The sequence below is a fragment of the Haliotis cracherodii genome, unplaced genomic scaffold, assembly GCF_022045235.1.
Source record: "Haliotis cracherodii isolate W230 unplaced genomic scaffold, xgHalCrac1.p SCAF_15, whole genome shotgun sequence".
NCBI classification, from domain to species: Eukaryota; Metazoa; Mollusca; class Gastropoda; order Lepetellida; family Haliotidae; genus Haliotis; species Haliotis cracherodii.
The window spans coordinates 21,446,310-21,470,577 of NW_027266270.1; the positions used below are offsets into that span (position 1 = coordinate 21,446,310).

General features: G+C 37.2%; 1 protein-coding gene and 2 pseudogenes across 1 annotated transcript; 1 reads left to right on the forward strand and 2 right to left on the reverse strand.

Moving 5' to 3' along the window:
- Nucleotides 1-2,248: 2,248 nt before the first annotated feature.
- Nucleotides 2,249-4,991, forward strand: LOC139461934 (uncharacterized; annotated as a pseudogene).
- A 2,232-nt stretch (nt 4,992-7,223) lies between these two features.
- On the reverse strand, nt 7,224-10,815 carry LOC139461935 (uncharacterized; annotated as a pseudogene).
- A 3,205-nt stretch (nt 10,816-14,020) lies between these two features.
- On the reverse strand, nt 14,021-23,412 carry LOC139461936 (adhesive plaque matrix protein 2-like). Its single transcript, XM_071243421.1, has 9 exons — nt 23,373-23,412; nt 22,986-23,142; nt 19,423-19,566; nt 18,304-18,420; nt 17,643-17,759; nt 16,981-17,097; nt 16,320-16,436; nt 15,464-15,577; nt 14,021-15,020 (listed from the first exon to the last, which is right to left on the reverse strand). Exons 2-9 carry the CDS (start codon nt 23,017-23,019, stop codon nt 14,944-14,946), a joined length of 837 nt encoding a protein of 278 aa, XP_071099522.1. The 5' UTR covers nt 23,020-23,142; nt 23,373-23,412; the 3' UTR covers nt 14,021-14,943.
- Nucleotides 23,413-24,268: the final 856 nt, after the last annotated feature.

Below are 24,268 nucleotides of genomic sequence, written 5' to 3' on the forward strand. Positions count from 1 at the left end.
TGATGGTATGCCTTTTAACGTTTATACCAAACTATACGACACTGTGGTATGGTCGGTTTTAAACTATACCGGCAATATGAGGAACGACAGAGTATTCTGTTGTCAATGCTTTCCACCATCGGGCTATTTGATTTTTCCGAGGACTTGGAAAATATGCACCAAACATTGCAATAAATGGAGAAGTAAGTTGGATCGCACCATATATCAGATCATGGACAAGAGTCTCAAGACACTTGGCCAGATTTATCAACATTCCAAACAGAAGAATAACCAAGAGGATATGTGTGTGATCAAGCAGCTGCAAGAGGAGCTGGAATGTTAGAGTGACGTCATGTCTAGAGAGAATCGACCTGGGACATTTGACAAGCATAAATACCCAAACTGAAACAAAGTTATTTGTTGCAACGATGCAAGAACTCCTTATGTTGGAATATAAGTCTAAATGGAGGGACAAATGATTGTTGGAGAAAGGAAACCGTGAAAGAAACTAACTAAGAAGCTACAGGTTGTTAAAGAAAGTCAATAGCACAGTAAAATACGTGGAATATCCTCTCAGTGTTGCTCACAGGAGCTCCCCAGCTAAATCCAGCTGCGGAGTGGCCCCATTTAAGATAGAGACTGGACGTTACACTAACATACCACCAGAAGAGATTTTGCTAGATTTGAACATACCAGCTGGAAGACGAGATCCATGTTTTACTTATCTTTATACGACGACGCGAGGGCTGATCTTCTGAATCACCGTAAGTTACGAATTTTAATAATTACTCTTATAGTGAAAGGTTTACACAGATTTTATCAAATGTTGATATGATTTCTTGCGTGGCCAAAACCCGCCATAACATTTTAGCAAATCGACGTTCCATTAATATCTACCCTCGATACAAAATTCCTGGTTGCACTTGTTGTTTCAATCTTAGCTAATTGATAGTTTTAGTAATACATCCCGTCATTTGTTCAAAAACCTTCATTTTTATCTTCTCAATATGAGGAAGGTCGGTATCATTTGAAAAACTAAGTATGTAGTAAATGAATATTAACTCATAGTAATTCTGTGTTAAGCGTCGATCTCCATTATAAAATGTGGTTGCCATAAGACGGAATACACATATATGTACATTCCCTGATTCAAATTATTCGAATTTCTGAAATGTCTAACACATGTTTCTACACATAAACGGTGTGTGGTCATGACCATGGCGTTAGCGTGATTGTTAATGTGTCAACGTTTCTCTAGTTTATCAGGCGCTGTAAAATTTGTAGCCATTCAATAATTCGTTTGATGATTGTAGATTTTGTACAAAACACGTACGTCAAACTAGCATCAGGCAACAGTTATCTTTTTTCTCCGATGTCGGAAGCGTCCATGTTTAAACCCTTATGGTGTGACTGAATGACGTGTAGAGTTATCGCATGTAAAATTATGGTTGTTTAATAAAAGGCATATGCACTTTTTGTGTATCGTGTACCTATGCATAATTGATTATTGTATGGATTTTTATGGATTACCAACATACATTGATCAAAGGGTCAGTTCTGAATCGTAGCATAAACAAATTATTTATCTGAATTGACGTTTATTTAGCATTACTTGCTATCAGTCATGGAAATCGATCACCATAAGTATCAAAACCTTGCATTGCAAAGTTAAAGAATATTTGAAATGGGTAGACAAGGAGCAACTTGGTAAACAGACACATGGACAGATATGCCCGGATAGCCGAAAAAAGAAGAAAAAGAGTGATACTGAAACAAACAATTAGAAAACTAAAAAAGCACTTTACAGACGGATGCGGATGTGATACAGACGGATGCGGAAGTGATTTGAGACATTTTGAGTGAGTGAGTGAATATAATTTCACGCCACATTTTGCATTGTTCAAAATAGGGAGACACCAGAAATGGCATTCGTGCATTGTAACACTTTTGGGATTTGAACCCAGCACAACGAGCCCACCACTTGTCTTACTAACTGTCCCTGACATATTTTGATAATAAGAGCGACCGAGCAGTCTATATATTCGTTTTAGTTCGCCCTCGGGCTGTCATAAACACACATGATGTAATTGATGCGTGGAAATAGTACCATGCGTGAGTAATCCATATTTGTGACCATCTCTATTTCAATGGGAGACACCGCCCCAATTTGCTCGCTAGGTGGCGCAAATGTACTAGTGGTTATATGTCACAACCGGAAGTCAGCTTTCAAAGTGGCTCGTATGGAAGATTCACTCGACCGTTATCAGCTATGCCAAGATACTGCTCTGTTCCGGGTTCTAAAAATAAGATTGGAGGACATAAATACCCTTCAGACCCCGACCTGCAACAAAAGTGGCACGTGGCGGTAAGAAGATTTGATGTTCCAGCAAAGAATCTGTGGAAGCCAAGGACAGGCGACGTAGTCTGTAGGGCTCACTTCACTGATGATGATTTCGTGGATACACGATTAGGTTCGTAAAAAAAGTATTATTTTGTCTGTTGAGAATGATAAATAATTATTTGTGCATGGTTTTCTTACTGTTTTTTTTGTATATTGGCAAAGAAAAGCGCAAAAGCAGAACATATTAGCCTATAACAAATATCGAATAGCCAATATCCTCATGATACTGGTAACTGGGCCCTGTTTATCAGCTGTTCATTCACAGACCCAAACATTAATGAATAGGCCTAAACATTTGATTGTATATTTATTTATGTATGTTATTATGTAAACAATCTCTCTTTTATTAACTATAACAACGAAGTAAATTTATTCATAGACAAAAATATACATGTCAAAATGTGATTTATTAATATTGAATAGCCAATATCCTCATGCTACTGTTCAGCAGCTGTTCATTCACAGACCCATTTTCCTAAGTAAATATGATTAAGTTTCTGCTTGCATAAAGCAATGTAAAGATATTTCTATAATCAGAGCTCCAGATAGCTTATTTTGTGCAAATGAGTTTTTATTCTAGGGTTTCTATTTTAAATGGGTTATAAGTATAACATTTTTCATAGGGTAACCAATATCATTTCAATCATCCATTCATGACTCTATTCGGATTTTCCCAAAATTAGTGAACATTTATCATGAGATATATATAACTGTACTTAATATATAGTCTTGACTCAGATAGTAAATTAGCTCATAATTGTGTTTCGGAAATTAGCCCTGTTTTACGATTGCTGAAAAAGCTTCATTGGGTATTAACGCATGCTGTTTTCATACATTTGAGTTTTTCCATAAATGCATGCGTTTTTGTACACAAGATAATCAGTGTGTAATTGGGTTTTTAATATTTTTGGGGAGTATTTTACACAAATGTGCAGCTTATCTGTAGCTCTGTATAGCGTACACACACATTTTGATAATGAATATCATACAAAAACAACCATGAATGTGTCTTCAACTTGTGTATTGTTGATTTATGCCATGTTTGCAAGTGAATTTAGATAATATTATTTTGGTTGATTCCTTGTTAAATGTTTGTTCTTGTTGCTTTGTGTTAAATTCCTGTTTTTAAGGAGCCATACAAACGATGACAAGCCTGAAGCTTCCGACAGAAGAATTACTCAATAAGGCCTGGGAAACTCAGTTTTGTACAATTTTCTATTATTGGTAAACTCTATAAGTAAATCACTAGAGGAATTTGAGGTCGTTCGACATGTAACATTACTTCATTGTTGTTAAATTTTCACCTGCATTTTCATATAATTAATAAGACCTGCTTATTTTCTTAATTCTTAAGAGGAAAATCACCTCAATATGCATTTGTTTTCTTTTCAATAAATTGAAACCTTTCATTTTTCTGTAACTTACGTTAAATGTATTTAACATAAGGTGAACGAAGTCGTCTCCGGGCAGCTGCGGTTCCCTCCATCTTCCCACATACATCATGCACCAGTACATCAGCACTACCAACTCGACCAAAGAGGGCACATCAACTCCGTGAAGAAGAAGCCAACATAGCTATATTGAATGTGTCGTCGGAGGTGGAAATCGGTATTGGAGAGGATTGTGCTATCACAAGCCCAAGTAGCTTGAATGAGCCTCTTGAAACATGTAAAAGTGACTCTCAGTCTACTCAGTGCAGTTTGTTAGGAAGTTGTTCCATAGAAACCTACATAAAAAATCCCAAAGCTGTTTTGTACTTTGCTGGTTTCCAAGATTATGACCATTTCATGTTTTTCTTTCACTCGCTTGGTCCAGCAGTTTATGAACTGAACTATCAATGTGAACTCTTGCACCCAAAAGACCAACTGTTCTTAACTCTAATGAAATTAAGACAGGCCAAGGATGACATTGAATTAAGTTTCTTGTTTGGCATACCATCATCCACTGTTTCCCAAATTGTAATAACATGGATCAATTTCTTATATCTCCAACTGAAGAAACTACAGATATGGCCATCAAGAGCAACTGTTGATGATCACATGCCAACAGATTTCGGTAAGAAGTTTAAAAATACTAGAGTCATTTTGGATGCAACAGAGATACCAATAAAGAAGCCATCTCATGTTGATGCTCAGAGCATGACATGGTCCAGCTGTAAACATCAAAACACATTGAAAACCATGATCGGTTGCACACCCAGGGGGGGCAGTCTCATTTATTAGTGAATCTTTTGGGGGGTCTGCGAGTGACAGACAGATCATAGAACAGTCTCCTTTACTTAACCCATCACATGGTATGTTTGAAAAACAAGATAGCATTATGGCTGACAAGGGCATTATGGTTCAAGACTTATTTGCAGCCCAAGATGTTCAAGTAAACACCCCAACTATGTTAAAAGGCAAGTCACAGTTAGAACCAGAAGATGTTGTTAAGGATAGAAGAATTGCTTCTAAAAGAATCCATGTTGAACGTATAATTGGTCTGAGTAAAACTTTCAAAATTCTGAAAAAAACATCTCCCACCAAGTAAAGTAGTACTTGGATCGCGGAATGTTTATGTTTGTTTTGCTATTTCAAATTTCAGAAATTCCATTGTAAATGAATTTGCTTGAAACATCTCTTCTTTGTGATATCTGTGACTGAAATTTGTAGTAGTAGTAGTAGTAGAATTTTATTCAGTAGTGTGAGTTATTGAGAATTGTTAAACACCACTTTTAGCAATATTCCAGCAATATCATGGCGGAGGACACCAGAAATGAGCTTCACCCATGTTACCCAAGTCGGGAATTGAACCCGGGTCTTCGGCGTGACGAGTATACACTTTAGACATAAGGCCACCCCACTGCCTTATACAGTAGTAATATAATCGGTATGGTCACATGGCCTATAGTACAGTTTTTCGTAATAATAAGTGGTCATGTGAGAGCTCGTAATTTGAAAACATGTTTCATATACAGAGCAACAGATTTAAGGATATGTACAGTTCTTGTATTTAGCTTATTGACCATTGAATGCGTGTTGTTAAAGCTATGAAAAGGTAATTTTAATTACAGAGTAAGCATATAAACCTAATATGATACTCATCTTCAACAAAATCTAAATGACAGTAGACCCGGGAAGATTCCGGGGTAGAATCGGTCTTCAGCAACCCATGCTTGCCGTAAAAGGCAACTAACGGGATCGGGTGCTCAGGCTCGCTCACTTGGTTGATGCATGTCATCTATCCCAATTGCGTGGATTGATGCTCATGATGTCAATCACTGGATTGTCTGATCCAGACTCGATGGTTTACAGACCGCTGTCATTTAGCTGGAACATTGCGGCGTAAAACAACAAACAATCAAACCAACTAAATGACAATATGTATATAAAGTATTAAAGTTACCTACATTTTCACATTTATGGAGCTGAACTGAATTCATTAAAGCTTTAAAATGTGACTGGTGGTGTTGAAAATTCAATTTGTAAGGTAAAGTCTAACAATACCTAATATGATGTACATAATGAATACTATTGACAATCACTTGTGTGATATATATAGTCCTACATTGTCTGAAAATTACTTCATTATTTGCACCAACATTTTTCAAAGGTTGAAACATTTCAATCAAACATATGTCATTTTTAGTCAAAGAGACAGTTTTTAACAGCAATGGGCTCACAATATTTCAGTTATTTGAGGCTTATCCCACTGAAAACATATTCATACAAGGCTAACCTTACATTTGTACTGGCTTCTGGCTTTCAACTGAGTGTGAAAATCTCCTCACGACCCAAAAAGTGTATGGAGTGTAACTTGTGACACACGCATGTCATATCAAAATGTGAATCTCTCATGTGTCAAAGAAATTGCTTCTTTTCATTAGTTACTTATGCATATGGTAAGCTTTGAAATGAAAGATAAAGGTGACATGCTGTCATTTTGTTTGGTGGTATTACCATATATAGTCAAACAATTGATTGGCAAACCAAAACCACAATATTTTAACTTTGCCAATTACCTGTAATCGTCTCAAACCACAGCAGATTATTATTTCTAACTCTGTGTACTGTAGTTACACCTGAGCTCAATGTACCGCTCCACTGATGCTCTTACAATGTGTATGTACATCGTGGTAACAGGTTGTAAACCTGTTCAGTGAAATCTGGAGGAAACCCAAAATCTTTCTCTTGAGTGTCTGAATAAACATGTGTATATATGGAACATTAGTTGAGTACTGTGTATATTCTTCAAATGGAATCTTCATGAATCTTCAACTTCACACTAAACTGTCTCAATGGTAGCTAAATCATTTTGGACATGTGTATGATTTACAATTGAAATTGCTTATTCATTGCAAATATAGATCAAGGCACAGAATATGCATGATGTATGCACAATATAATAATTTGTATTAATATAACATTTGATGTTGACATGAGCATGTGAAACAAATTGATATTTGGAAAATATGTGAACTTATTTGGATATTTTTTTTCTTAAGTGATACAGAGTTTACTACACCCAAGCATAAAATGATACTTTAGTTATAAAGACTGACAAACAGTCACCATTTGTCACAATAACTTTCCAAAATGTTGATTTGATGCTAGAGACCAATTACCGAATAAGAGAAAAGACCATCATCAACAAAAAGTCCAAGGAATATTCCTATTAGATCTGGATATAACTGTATGACATTTTTAGATTTTGAGTTAATTTCAGGAATAAGACAACCTGATTGTGCTTATTACACAAACACAACTCCCAATGGGAATCAAACATACGGTTATTACCACTGGTACATACACAAGCTCGGACTCATAAATGCCTTAATGATGTATCCAAGGGAAAAAAACATGATTTACAATGTAGAAGCAATGTATGGTCTTAGATGTTTGGTATAGAACAGTTCAAGTTTTGGAATTAATGAGTACTGACAGAAATCTTTATCAACACTGACCTTTTCTACAATCATGTCACAGAATGTGTAAACAACAAAATAGCAAAATTGACGCTTTGCTAAGTACATCTGTCCCTGTACCTGACAGTAGTAGTGGCTACTGGGATTTAAACAAATCTGATTGTTAACATTGTAATGAAGATATGGAAAATGTTTACAAGGTTTAATGTGATCATTTCTTCCAGCATATGGACATTTCACCTCAACCAAAATATCAGCATCAATAATGGCATCTTGCGTAGCACCGAGATAGGGTTCGGAACAGGAAACAAATAGACCTGCCTTCTTTGTTTTGATATTGTACATGGATTCAAATTTTGAAAGTGCTCTTTTTTCATACTGCTTTCCATGAATTACAGGCTTACATGATAACATTTTTGTGGACACAATTGATTTACATAACTTCTCCTTATTTCTTCGGTTGGTCATTTTGGTCACTTCACCAAACCTTGAGGCTGTGAGGCGCCACTTTCTTTCTGTGTGCCACACCGGGCTCCGGGACTGGTCTTGCGTTGCTGCCTCAATATCTTTCGCAGATTCCTCAGTTACCTGTAAAGAAAAACAAAAGTCAAGACATAAAAGATATGTCCCAAACATTATTTTTTCACATAGTTTGTTTTACATGACAGTAATCTGAAAAATGCCTAATATACAAGTCTATATTTCTTTTACAAGGGAACTAATCTGCTTGATCATGATTAGGCATTTTCAAACTTAGTTAATTGCATTTTACAAATTACTCACAACCCCACACATTCAGATGTTGCTGTTTCCTCACAAGCTATGATTTTAACTGTGTATTACAAAGATCAAATCTGAAAAACTTTAGGTTTTAAAGATTTTTTACATGTATTATACAACAGAATTTCCAGTGTTGTGTACCTTCAGTGCCATGTCAACCATGTACTCTGTGGCTGTTTAAGGTAGTGATGGTCCTCAGCAGCTGTCTAGACATCAGTCTTTGGGTGAAGATATCTTAGGGCGATATTATGAGATGACTTTGAGCAGTAGTTTGTCATCATGTTGCGCACATGATCATTGTAGCCACTCATGTGTTTGTATTTTTGTGGCCTTGGATCGTCCAGCATATGCTGTGACCATTTTCTTTTTGACGGCAGTTCTGCAGCTGTTACGGGTGATCCTGAATACAATATTTTGATACTACATTGCCGTAATAATCCTGTTCAAAACAACACTTATACAAATATTTAAAAACTTTTTCCACTCCAATATCCAACACATAATATTTAGTGATATACAGTTTCTCTTTTATATACAAAATCATAAACCATCATAACGTGTCTAAGGCATTTAGAAGTGATGCACATAAGGAAGAGAATATATGGATGTCAACTTCTATATAATGAGGAAACACCCTTAACCTCATAATATAGAAGTTGACATTCATACATTCTCTTCCTCGTCATAACATTGTAGTTGAGGCCTGGGTATGATATTTCCTAGGCTGTACCTACCTTTGTACGATTTTTGGGCTTGTGGAACAACTGCAAGTTTTCGGTACAGCTCTTTCCAATTTGCACACTGCCAGTTGAGATGAAATGCTCCAACATCAACAGCACCGCAGCGATGTGCTTACAGGTTGAATGTGGTCCTTTCCCTGCAGGACACTCGCAGTGGGAGTTGACTGGCTCCCCGGTCTTCTCTACCTTCAGCTTGTAGTTGTATGTGACCTAGGATAGAGTGAGTGAGTATGTATGGTTATGCACCACTTTTAGCAATATTCCAGCTCTTTCACAGCTAGAGACACCAGAAATAGGCTTCACACATTGAACCCTTTTAGGGAATTGAACCTGGCCTTCAGCAAGATGAGTAAACACTTGGACCACTAGGCTACCCACATTAACCCAAGCATAGAAGTCATGCATATAATGTGATGTATGTGCAATTTAATTTCCCTTTAATAAATTCACTTTCAATCAGTTTTATGACAAGAATGTGTTTCGGATTAGCTTCATCTTTGAGTACAAATTTCATTATAATTTAAAAAGGTTTTATTTTTCATTTTCATTTTATGGTGTGTAAATATTTTACCTTGTTTTTCATAGATGCATTGACGATGCCACTTAAGTATACATCAGTAGATGCACGTATGTGACCACTGCATGCCAGCACCCTTTCCCCCTCAAACATCAATCACCTTTCTCTATGGCCTTGATATCATGTGCAGCTTGGTTGTCTCCTGTCATACGGTAGATGAAGTAACCCTCAATGGTTTCTTTGGAAATGGGAGGCAGCAGTTGACGATGGGAAGGCATCAGCTGTTGAAATCCTGACACTGGCCATGATGTATCTTCTGGACGTGGGATGGAGACAGATGGCCCAACAAAATCATCATTTCTGTCATAAGATTCAAGTCTGAAATGAAAATTAAATAGATTTTAACTTGTGCAACTACTATTTCAGATTTCCATAGGGGCATAATATTATAGGAAAATAATTCATAGCATTATCACTATGACTAATATATCTCATAAATGACATGCATCATGAATAAGCAATGAAACATGTATGATTAAACTGTTGTTTGATAATATCATGCCTATATAGCCAGAAGACAAATTATTACACATTTCCTGTTTTATAAAATACCTGGATAAATATATGGTAATTGTTAATGTGACATAGAGTAGCCAAGTTTCAATAATCATTTCATGGACACAGAAATGTCAGTAAGCACTGCACTGTACACCTATCATAAGTCATTCAGAATTTTGGTGCCCATATCATGACGAAAAGGAAGAGTAAAATATAACACTATAATTTGAAAAACGTCTATATTTTGTGAATATAACAGGTTTCAAAGTTATATAAACCCTCTGTGTTTTACTGCCGACTTGCAAGCATTATGGGAAAATCCTCCGCCCGAAACCCCCATCCTAAAGTAAATGCATTGACGCTCAGTACTTTTAATTATTTTTGAAAAAAATGTTGGCGGATACGGGCGGAAGTCGTACCGAATTTTGTTGAGAACTACGTGTCAAAACACTGCTGATCATATTCATAAAAAAGCCCCGCTAAACTACAAAAGCAAACGGGTGTTCGAAAACAGGTGACGTCTCAGGAGTGCGGTGAATGTTAACAGACGACGCAATGGAGACTGCGCCTTTTATCGAGGATTTATATAATCTGAGACCGGGAGCCACAGTTAGTACTTTGGTTATGGGTAACTATACAGTAGGTCATGGTTTAATGGAAGGCAACAACTGAAATATATCGATAGTTGATTTTGTCAGTCACAGTAGGCCTGACAGTGACAGAGATGGCACTTATTTGACAGGCAAGAAAAGGGCCTAGTAGAAATTGCGGTGCATATCGCAGATTATTAATACTTGATAAGCATACTTGATAACTCAAAAATGGGTTACATACCTCTCGATCAGTTCAAGTTTCCTTCCAGCTGTGTCGAAGCTTTTCGTTGAAAGAGCGCACATTTAAGTTTTGGCACGGACCATAGCAGGTACTGGCTGGCCATGTTTACACAAACTTGGCTACGGCTCTACTTGAAATTCGCACTAAATGATTCGCAGCGCATTCTAATGGCGGAACCGTCACAGAGTATGACCACTAGTACACGCACGCCCCTGGCGGATTAGTACGGCGGTCCTCCCCATTACTACTATTGCACGTATTATTCATTTGCTCAAAGACAAACTTAATTTCTGAGACGTATGTATTCTCTATTTTGTGATAAAGAAATATTTCACGAACACACTCACATTGTAATTCTTTAATTCAGATCTAGGAAAGTTAATTACTTTGTCGACATATGATCATTTCTCAAATCCGAGCTATTACTTTTAGGCGGAAGATCAGACTTTGTAAAGAGTCCTGATTTTCTATTGTGCGCGTTACCCACTCAAATGAGTCAAGTACAGTAATGGAGCACTTCCCTGGTTGTATTCGCGCAGTTTCGTCAAGTTACAGGGTAGTTAGTGTTATGTAGCCTAGTGTAGTTGTAGGGAAGACTCACACCTCACTCTGCTTTCAAAGTAGGAATAAGTAATAAATCCTTAACATTCGCTGACTCACTGAACTATCCTCACCGTCGTTAAGATACACATTGCACTGTCTGCTTGCACGGGAGGCAATAGCCGCAACATACCGTTTTCCTGTCGCACAATCAGTACACCAAGCATGGTTATCTCACATTTAGTCTTGAAAACACTTGAAACTTGATCATATATAACTTATCAGTGTGCTATCACGACTGTAAATTATGCATCAAGGGACGTTATAGTGTGCATGTCAAGATTGTTTTTGTTTTAGTACATGTAGATATAATAAACATAAATCAGTGTTCTTTATCATATAATGGATGGGACGTCGCCTAGACAAGGGTTACAGTAGCTTTCCTTTTATAAAGGACGGTTACTCCAGCAGACAGACCGATGGATTACCGCGAAAGGTAAGACGATAAAAATGTTTAGTCAAAAGGTTACGCGGCTGTATAAAAAAACACTTTCCGAGGCTTGCTAAATACAATGAGTACTCCTAATACAAAATATGTACCATCCCCAAACACACTCGCGTGATGACCTCTATTTATCCTAATTATCGTGGTGATTGTAATGGGATGGTTGCACATATCTACATATGCAGTGTGGTAGTTTATATTATCTCAAATACTGTGGAAAAATAATCATTATTTAACTTATATCAAGACTGATGTTCAACATGTCTGCAATCCTTCATCCACATTGAGTTGATAAAATAAGTATGTGATAATGAGTTGATATTAACTTACACATGAGATACAACTGCTTTGGTGAGTGAGGTTAGTGCGTCAGCTATACCATTTAATCATGTAGTTAGTAAGTCCGACTTGACGCAGGTCCTAAGACGTTTCCGCGTCGATCCACGTCGACGGGGAAGCACCCCACGCTGTCAACCCACGTCACTGAGCCTGATCTATTACAATAAGTAAGGAGGTGTTGACACTCCCTGTAAAGGTCCTATTACGCGATATCATCCCGTTTCAAACTGACCAGCAACGAGTTATTTCCTATAAATGCCTCTGAATAACTAACATAAACTTTCTGGAATGACTTAACCAGGAAACGTTGATTGAAATACTTAGACGTTACCGAAATGTGACTTTACATGACATTTGAATACAATGAACGTGTTCTTAAGTACCTAGCAACTGAGAAATGTAGATACCATAAGCTGGAGCTGATGGTATTTTGCTGGACAATGAAGGAGAAATTCACAATGGGAAAAACGAAATTATCCCTACAGCTTGGTACATACATGTAGGTTGACCCATGTTTGGATTTCTGTGCATAGACCCACATATATAGGACACTGATTATGTTATCCAACTGAGTTTGATATGTGGGATGAAGATACTCATTTATCGTGGCAATGAAAGAAATGAGGTCGACTGTATCAGATTCTGAACCCGAAGCATAATTGTTTTGGCAAAATGACCCTTCTGTAAATTAATTAAAGTAGCTAAGAGGCATGCATGTTATCATCAAATGACACAAGTAACCTCGATGTAGATGGGGATGACCTGTCATTGAATACTACGATCACTAACATGTGAATATATAGAGATCAATGTAGAATATGCTTGCCTGCCCCTAACAGTCTCAGCATTGTGAAGGTCATTTTTGTGTGAATTTCATTGCAATGATAGAACAAATACTAACTATCATGGACATACAACCGAAACATTTACTGTTCCTTATGTTGTCAAAATATTCAAGATGGAATTTAATGACTAAACAGTGTGAAGTATGTAAAAGTACTTGTACAATTCAAACTTGTGAAAAGATAATAACGTAAGGTTCATGTGCCTATGTTCCATTTCGAATTCCGAGTTCGAATTTGTCCCCAGCGTCCTATTTAGTTAAATCCTCCCAAGCAGCGACGCAAAAGTTCACGACCTTCCAACGTACATGTAACTTGGCAACCTTAAATTGAATCATTGAAAATGTCAATCTAAATTTTAAATGAAAAACTATAAGAAACTGGTGCACAAGTCTGCACAAGAGAAAGCAATGCAGAAACACATACGGCTCACATGTGATATATTGTACGACCGCTTCTGTGCGCAAGTCGCGTGACTGCTCACGTATTGGTGATATGTGGTGATGTATATGTTAGATATATCAGCTTCGACAGCTGTTTGAGACTGATTGGTTTCAGAAGTTGACGTTTTGAATTTATAAATGTTGAACATGTTGTTTAACTAGGGCCACAAGGTTTAGCTGAGGGGTTGTGTCTAATTATAATCGAAAACACCCTTTCCATATTCTTAGAAATCCATTTTACGATTCCGACTGTATTATGAGCATGTGTTTCTAAATCGCTGTGAAATAGTGATTATACCTGGTATAAGTAAAAATAGCAAATTGCACCGGACACAATTTTTGACAAAAATGTGACATGTTTGGAAATGTCCTCAACATGTATACTTTAAAACGTTTTGAAAGCTTTACTGAGGCCTTGGATGTTGATCAAACAACTTCCGAGCAAGAGTCATATGACGCTCTTTGAAATCGTGGAGGAAAGAGCGTAGTCGATTGTTCCTAAAAAGTTGGGACTGTAGACACCAAACGCTGGACCTACAGTAATCGTGCTCGAAGCACCAGAATATGCAAGTGAGATACACGAAGTGAAGACACGAGACACTTGAAATGCAGATACAATATTTATGTGAACATGCCGTATTGAGACAGGTTTGGATTTCATTAATAAGGTGTATTGTTAAACATGGATTCACCATTCGGAAAACAGTCATTTGGCTTGTGTGCTTGTAGCACATTGTAACAGTTGGTGTTGGGATTTTTAATAAATAAGAAATCTCTGCCAAAAGCAGAGTCGATTGTACGATTCCGATTAAAGTATGAGGATGTGTTTATGAATAGCCAGCCCACTTTTTAGGAAATACTTGAGCACATGTAGATAAAAATAGCATTTACATTCCGCTCAGACATTACATAACAGCATTCATGCAGTCCGACTGTTAAATTAAATCCGCAAATACTCATGCAACGATTACATCTAAAATCTAACGTTAATACCATTTCGAAGCAAATATGTGATTTCGAAGCAAATTGGGGCAGATAAAAACAAATAATTAATACAAATAAATCCAATACACAAAATATGGTGTATGTTGTAACAAAGTAAACGAACACAGATTTGTCGTGAACTGAACCGTTTATTTCGACGGAACAACTGACATCAGTCAGCAGCTCAACTTGTCATCTAGGTTAAGAACACGATGATTGAGACGTGCAAGTGTCTTTGAGGTAAGAAAATACAATATCTGTCAAAATACGATAGTGTTACAATGAAAATGATCTGGGAGCTTTAAAAAATATGAATGGAATTGTGACTAATGGTAATAATTTCAAGCAGTGATAAGCATTTGTTCTGTAGTCATTTGGACACTTCAATCCTTCATATACCACGCGTGTGTATTTCAGAGCTAAATTATTTTCACACAAACGATTATAATTATGATTACACATGAAGGTGTTGTTTTAATAAACATTATCTTTGATAGTAGAGCAGGAACTCGAAAGTGATTAATAATGTATCAAGCGGAGCGAATTGTCTTCATTCTGTTGTCATGAGGGGAAAGTTGTTACTGCATGTAGCGAGAAAGGACTATGGGAATCAGCAGAAGTTGTGCAAGAAAAGTGACACGGTTTCCTCCTGATCCTGGAAAAACAAGAAAAGAAGTTGCAAGTATACTTGAATTGATCCAACAAAATAATGGGCTACAAATACTGCAGCTACTTGCTGTCATAAAACGTATTGATGCCACAGCAATCCCTGTGCTCGTTAGTTCACAGTAACAAATATTATCAGATGTCAATACAATCCCAACCAGCTTTTAAGGGTATCAGAGTCTGAAATGAAACAAAGTCACGTCTTTCATTTGTATGTACTTATCTTGCTTTGAGCGATCATTGACCGTATGTACTATTGTGAGGTTCACAAACCACCATTTGATAAACCATTTCTTTCTTTTAACAGCAATGACCGAACGACAGTTATTTCTTCTTTCATTTGTTCTATCTACAATAGGTTTGAGTCTACATTGTAGATGAAGTATCTTTGCATTGGGAATATAAGAAAATGGACATATAGTGCATACATACGTTGTGTACAAAGGGTCCCGGTATAGCCAGGTGTGCAATCACACTTCACGGTGGTGCCAGCTGTATTACAGGTTCCGTTATTGCACCCACCACCGCTGCGGGTACACAGTGGTGCTGAAGAGTAGTAGATGTATGATCTCATGTGACAATATGAAGACGTATGATAGTATTCAGAAATAGCTCTAAGGGTATGGCGACTTTACGTCATAATTTATAGTTTTCCACTACGGCTTTAACAATATATTACTAAAATGTCCATTTACAGGATACTTCGCATTCTACTGATATCTAAATTATAGTACATCGGGCTCACTGGAAAAATGGCAACAATTTCAGTTGTCCATTACACACAATTAACCAATGAACGAGCCTATAGTTCAACTACCTAATCGAGACTTGTATAGCTTCTTTAAATGTTTAAGAATGTCACTTTTGCAAATGATTTCTGTCACTATGTCATCTGTGAATTTGGCCTTTCAAAGTGTGATTTTTTTCTCGACGCCAATAAATAATCTTGATGTTGAAACGAATGTTAACACAGAGATGATACAAGACCATGTAATGTTAGCATCATTTCTTAATGCAGATAACGATGATATTGATGGAATAACATGGCATTTTACATCAAGGTTGGTTTATTGTTTAACGCCACACTCAGCAATATTCTTCACATGGTACAGATATTTATATTGTGGTACATCGGGCTCACTGTTATCGTTGCCAGCAATAATATACATCACATACACGGAACATTACACAAAATATATCTATCATTGTAATTGGATTTAAACTGTTCTTAGTTAAGTCTTTGTATTTGGCTTTTTCAGTTGATGAAATATGTTCAAAAACGTCGTACGGTTTGCACACGTGGCGCCTGTGTATCCATCAGTACAGGTGCAGGAATAGATAGTGCCGCTAGTGTTACAGCTACCGTGGGGGCCACATCCACCTCCACTGGCGGTGCAAACAGGTGCTGGAAAAATGGCAACAATTTCAGTTGTCCATTACACACAATTAACCAATGAACGAGCCTATAGTTCAACTACCTAATCGAGACTTGTATAGCTTCTTTAAATGTTTAAGAATGTCACTTTTGCAAATGATTTCTGTCACTATGTCATCTGTGAATTTGGCCTTTCAAAGTGTGATTTTTTTCTCGACGCCAATAAATAATCTTGATGTTGAAACGAATGTTAACACAGAGATGATACAAGACCATGTAATGTTAGCATTATTTCTTAATGCAGATAACGATGATATTGATGGAATAACATGGCATTTTACATCAAGGTTGGTTTGTTGTTTAACGCCACACTCAGCAATATTCTTCACATGGTACAGATATTTATATTGTGGTACATCGGGCTCACTGTTATCGTTGCCAGCAATAATATACATCACATACACGGAACATTACACAAAATATATCTATCATTGTAATTGGATTTAAACTGTTCTTAGTTAAGTCTTTGTATTTGGCTTTTTCAGTTGATGAAATATGTTCAAAAACGTCGTACGGTTTGCACACGTGGCGCCTGTGTATCCATCAGTACAGGTGCAGGAATAGATAGTGCCGCTAGTGTTACAGCTACCGTGGGGGCCACATCCACCTCCACTGGCGGTGCAAACAGGTGCTGGAAAAATGGCAACAATTTCAGTTGTCCATTACACACAATTAACCAATGAACGAGCCTATGTTTCAACTACCTAATCGAGACTTGTATAGCTTCTTTAAATGTTTAAGAATGTCACTTTTGCAAATGATTTCTGTCACTATGTCATCTGTGAATTTGGCCTTTCAGAGTGTGATTTTTTTCTCGACGCCAATAAATAATCTTGATGTTGAAACGAATGTTAACACAGAGATGATACAAGACCATGTAATGTTAGCATTATTTCTTAATGCAGATAACGATGATATTGATGGAATAACATGGCATTTTACATCAAGGTTGGTTTATTGTTTAACGCCACACTCAGCAATATTCTTCACATGGTACAGATATTTATATTGTGGTACATCGGGCTCACTGTTATCGTTACCAGCAATAATATACATCACATACACGGAACATTACACAATATATATCTATCATTGTAATTGGATTTAAACTGTTCTTGGTTAAGTCTTTGTATTTGACTTTTTCAGTTTGATGAAATATGTTCAAAAACGTCGTACGGTTTACACAAGTGGCGCCTGTGTATCCATCAGCACAGGTGCAGGAATAGATAGTGCCGCTAGTGTTACAGCTACCGTGGGGGCCACATCCACCTCCACTGGCGGTGCAAACAGGTGCTGGAAAAATGGCAACAATTTCAGTTGTCCATTACACACAATTAACCAATGAACGAGCCTATAGTTCAACTACCTAATCGAGACTTGTATAGCTTCTTTAAATGTTTAAGAATGCCACTTTTGCAAATGATTTCTGTCACTATGTCATCTGTGAATTTGGCCTTTCAGAGTGTGATTTTTTTCTCGACGCCAATAAATAATCTTGATGTTGAAACGAATGTTAACACAGAGATGATACAAGACCATGTAATGTTAGCATTATTTCTTAATGCAGATAACGATGATATTGATGGAATAACATGGCATTTTACATCAAGGCTGGTTTGTTGTTTAACGCCACACTCAGCAATATTCTTCACATGGTACAGATATTTATATTGTGGTACATCGGGCTCACTGTTATCGTTGCCAGCAATAATATACATCACATACACGGAACATTACACAAATTATATCTATCATTGTAATTGGATTTAAACTGTTCTTAGTTAAGTCTTTGTATTTGGCTTTTTCAGTTGATGAAATATGTTCAAAAACGTCGTACGGTTTGCACACGTGGCGCCTGTGTATCCATCAGTACAGGTGCAGGAATAGATAGTGCCGCTAGTGTTACAGCTACCGTGGGGGCCACATCCACCTCCACTGGCGGTGCAAACAGGTGCTGGAAAAATGGCAACAATTTCAGTTGTCCATTACACACAATTAACCAATGAACGAACCGATAGTTCAACGACCTAATCTAGACTTGTATAGCTTCTTTAAATAGAAAATATATGAATTGAGCGAGCTTATCATTCAGTCACTTCCAGCAATATTCCAGCTATATGACGGCACTCTGTAAATAGTCGAGTCTGGACCAGACAATCCAGTGATTGATATCATAAGCATCAATAAAAGTAATTTGGAAACGATGACATGCATCAACTAAGTCAGAGAGCCTGACGACTCGATCCCGTTAGTCGCCTCTTACGACAAGCATAGTCGCCTTTTACGGCAAGCATGAATTGATGAAGACCTTTTCCACCCCGGATCTTCACGGGTTCAATATTTATTGATGCAAGTAACGATAGTAGCCAATGTTCTACATTGCTCACTAATCAAATGGGTAAAATTGCGGTTGATGAAATGTACGTCTTTATGTTATAGTAATTACGGAGTGCAGTGTTTCTGTACTATTTTGACCACATGAAATGACACCATCTTAGCTGCGAGTCGAGAAAGTGACACACATGCTGTAACTTGGGTCAACTGACTTGTATTCAGTGAATTACGCTCCACATTCTGATCCTGTTTGGATTAACAGAGAATATTAAAAAAGAAGGAACTGTAACATATATAGATTTTAGATAAACTGAGCGACTTTGGTAGACTGTGGGTTAAATTGTTAGTGGCAATATCAGGCCATTGGATCCACGTATGTATCGTTCGGATATTTACCGAACTAGCTTATACTAGATTCTGTTCTCATTCATTGAAAATCTCCTGAACATACGTTCAGGTACTAATCTCAAAGTATCAATAAAATAAATACAATGTAGGATTACAATTTGAACATACATACACTGCAATAAATAAAAGCTGTTCATCAAAAATGGGAATACGACATGATGGTTCATACTGTAACATATTTTGTGTGCAAATGTGTTATGTGTTACGTTGTTACCTGTTACACAGTCATCCCCTGAGTATCCGTCTGTACACACACATGGTGCGGTAGTGTCAGGACAGGTACCGTGGCTGTTACAATCGGCGGCGCTACCACAGTTTGCAGCTTTGACATCCCTGATCACAGCAAGGATCATCACGGCTGAAAGTACAAAATATTGCGCCATCATAATACACTTGAATTATCAGTAATGATACTATGACAAAACTATTAACACCACATATATCAAGTTCCGTGTTATGATGCATCTCACAATAGATTGGGTGGATGCTACATTCTAAAGACATACTATCTGAAATAAGATGAGAATTTAGGTAAACTGTTCGAATAGTTATATGAGCCGCTTGTAGTGTGAACTATTCCCTCGAATTGATAAACTCGTTTGATTAATCTCCATAGCGTACATCTCTGACCAGGAATTATTTATGGAAATATTGAAGATGGGGTCAGGTGACATTGAATGAAATATGGTAAATGTGTCATTTTTCTGTGTGTACTGTTTACCCACACAATGAACTTCAAGAAAAGTGTTTCGGATTTAACATCGTGTGCAAAGAAGGCATTAATTCATGTAATATCTGTCTTGCCGAAAGAGGGAAATTTTACACCGAATGTATGATCTAAATTTTATGATGCCCAAATCCAATCAAGCCTTATGTGGATCAGAAGTATGGGGATTTCAGCGAAACGATTGTCTCGAAAAGCTTTGTTCGTTTGTTTGTTGTTTAACGCCGCATTCAGCAATATAACAGCTATGTGACGGCGGTCTGTAAAATAATCGAGTCTTGACCAGACAATCAAGTGATAAACATCATGGGCAATGATGAACCCAATTGGTTGGTTGGTTGGTTTGTTGTTTAACGCCGCACTCAGCAATATTCCAGCTATATGACGGCGGTCTGTAAATAATCGAGTCTGGACCACTGATTGATATCATGAACATCGTTCCACGCATTTGGGATCGATGACATGCATCAACCAAGTCAGCGAGCCTGACCACCCCATCCCGTTAGTCGCCTTTTACGACAAGCATGGGTTGCTGAAGACCTATTCTACCCCGGATCTTCAGGGGTTTCCTCTTTTAGACAGTAAAACATTATTACACCCATCAACACCCAATTGTATGATCCATGGAAGGTGTAGCAGACACCCGTTAAAGAGGCCCTAAATGCATTAAATATCTTTTACTTTGAGTGTAGTTCGATGTTTGGGTCTAAGTTCGTCAGCTTTCACATACAGACTGTGCAGGGGAGAGGTCCTAAAGGCTCCACGACGGAGACTTCGGCCTTGATGGGGTATTGAGTCTTATATTTCTAAGTTGCTTTTGCAGGCTCCACCATCGATATTGGAAACATAGTCAAGCTTATTGTGTTTTAATGACCATTACAAGTGATTGGGAGATGACCGACTTGACGGGCCCATATTTGTTGTTGTCAACACCTAGTTCGTACCTCTCTTTCTATCGCATGCATATTCTTACTGCAATAAGAAATTTTAGAATCCTTCATGAAATGGGACCATCAAAACTAGTGTTCCCAATTTTAGTGAGATTATAAACTGTGATGTATATAAATGGGACAGATAGTATGCTGCCCTGACGGATTTAAATTCTCGATTGAAATGATGAGAGAGTGTAGAGCCCACCCCTACTTGAAAGTGTCTGTTAGTTCAAGACATAAAGTAAGATAATCTGCCCATCAATCCAACCTCATCTAAATGTTTTGAGAGACCATGTTCCGACGTTGTATCGTATACCTTCTCTCAGTCGAAAACAAAATGACAAAGCATGTTGTCTACTAGCAAAATGATCTTAAGCGCACCAAATGGTCAATGGTACTATATGCCATTTAAAGACTTAACTCTGATGTCTTTTTCGGAAACCGCACTGGATGTTACTAAAGAGGTTATCTACAGTACCAGACTAACCGAGTGGTGACCATGCGTTCCATGGTTTTACAACCATATCTAGTCATAGATAGAAGGCGGTAATTGGACGGATCAGTATGCTTTTGTACAGGAATGATAATGGCATTATGCATCAAAGGAGAAACAATTCGAGTTGTCCTTTTTTTCAAAAATATATATCAAATATATTAAGTAGCATTTTTACAAACAAGAATCGGACAAGTGTACCCGAAGCTGAGAGTGTACTTTATTCAGCTTTCTTCCATCTTTTTTCTAGGTTATTTACATTCCTTAAACAATATTAATGTCAAATCATATGAGGACTTGCACAGCACTCGAATGATTTCGTATACATGTAATTGACCCGGAAATAGTATTATGGGTTCAGAAACATTATGAGAACGACAGAGTTTAGTTTTCCAGTACATGATGTACAGTTTGTAATAAAAGCCAAGATTGTCACTTGATGAAGGTGGTTCATCAGCAAGATTGATATCCAAAAGTATTGATATCAGCCACTTACTATTTAATCTCGTTCCAAAGATTTGGATCTTTGTGAAAAAGATAATTAAAGGACGTAGCATGTTCCAGTGGCAGGATGTATAAAAGTGTTATACGCATCATAGAAAATGCAAAAATACCAGTGTTTAAAGGTAAAATCTTCGATGACTTTTCCTTTATTATTGGTATCGGTACTCACCCATAGAGGATAATAGCCATTGAAATCGTCCATGATTATAATCGAGTCTGGACCAGACAATCCTGTGATTGACATGAGCAACGATCCACGCAAATGGGATCCGATGATATGCATCAACCAAATCAGCGATGTTCATGATGTCAATCACTTGATTGTCTGGTCCAGACTCGATTTGTTTACACACCGCCGTCATTCAGCTGGAATATTGTTGAGTACGGCGTTAAACAACAAACAATCAATCAATCAATCAATCATTCAGGAAATATTCAACAGTTTGTGAGTTCCGCTCCGGAAACAAGCACTACCACCATTTGTATTTGCAGTCTTATCGTCATGAAAACACAATTAAAGTTATACAAAAATTTAATGAAAAATTACAAATCATCAAAAGGCACTAGTTCACCACTACAACTACAATGTGTCTGTTCATCTTTCCGAAATTTAAATCTCAATTTGTGACAAGCATTGAAGGTGTATTATGCAATATCCAGAATAGTTGACGTACATTTTCTATCAGTGTTCATTGTTGAAAATGTTTTAAGAACCCACTGGGCACGTAGCGATGGCAGAATATAAAACACCCGACTTTCTAACATACTAACAGACTATTTGTGTAGTAAATAATGTACATTTACCTGAAATATATAACGTCTCCAAACATCTATGAATCAGACTTAATTTCTATTATTCATGATAGTCATAAAATATACTTCGATATCACGCCTCCCCACGACTTATAATTCAAGTATGAAAAAAACAACTGATTATAATTTTGTTTAACATTGGAACATCGAGTGTACAAAATCGAACACAGTTCGTCATTAAACTGCCTAAAATTGCTTGGAACACTAGAATGTGTCTGATAACTGTCACCTATATTATTGATAACTCCAAATGGATAACATGTTAAGTAACTGACGTAAATATTAGATACCAAAGCAAATAAACAACTAACCCAGAAGAACCACCATCACGCCAAATTTTAACATGACTGGAAATGTTTGCCTGAGAACCGTTTCTTCGTCTGGACGGGGATAGTCTGCGAATGAGATCAGTGCGTCCCCCTATTTGTAAAGCCCGTCTCCATAGCACCAAAATGTTGTGTCACATGGCTGGAACATAACAGTAACATGATCTCGACTATTTCAGTATTAAACTTTTGGACATGGGAAGGAATTTGACTTGACCTTAAAATATTTACTGATATCAATTGATAGAAGAATTAGTTTGTGTACATGTTAATGCCGGTTTGGATCGTAAAACTAAATTCAACAAGATTAGTCATGAAGCAACATATAAAATAGTGTTTACGAATCATGAATATGAAGAAACTGGATTATACCTAAACAATTGTTTGTGCAGGTCACTTGCATACGTCGATCAGATGACGGCATACCAACGTGGAGAACATGCAATACAACCAAGGGCAACAGTGTCAACTACGAGGGAGACAGATCATAGGAAGATATGAGACAAAGACACGCAAGATGTCCAGTGATAATAGTACCAGCAATGATTCCCAGCGGATCAGTGTCTCCATTAGTTCTGTAAATCATAACACCAAGTCATAGACGAATGCACATGTGTCTGTCAAACCCAAAAATCACCCATATATGTAACTCGTTACAGACATGACTTGGCATGACGCAACTTGCTGGTACATCTACAAAGAAGCCAACAACTCCACGTTATTGGGTGCGCCTGCCCTGCAGTGTTTGGTATCTGGTGAATGATTGCAATATTGTCGTGATGTTAGTGATGTAGCAAACCACAAAAATACAGTATACGGTGTCAAATAAGAAACGCAACATTGCTCACAAGTAACGGGTTTTAGTCTTGAATAGTTTTAGAGTTAAAAAAAACCCATTCTGGTTCATAGTTTGTTTTGTTTTTTAAACGTTTTTATTGTTCCCAGAGTTGTAGATTCATACAGTATTCCATCAAAGACATATTTCGGATTGCATAGAATGGCACAATACACTCTTAAATTAAAGGGTTGGAAACAAACACTGTCCTATTTCAAACCAAAACGGTTGCAACACACAAACAGACTCAAACATACCATGTATCAACAGAGAGCTATGAATCAAATGCTGAGAATAAAGGTGACCATTTTTTGTTAAAGTTATTTTTGTCATCCTTTTTATAGCAATAAATTTCTCGATTGAATATATGTTTTTAAATAGTTTAAAAGTATATCTAATTTCGGTTTGGTTCCTTTTATTCCACTTACATGAA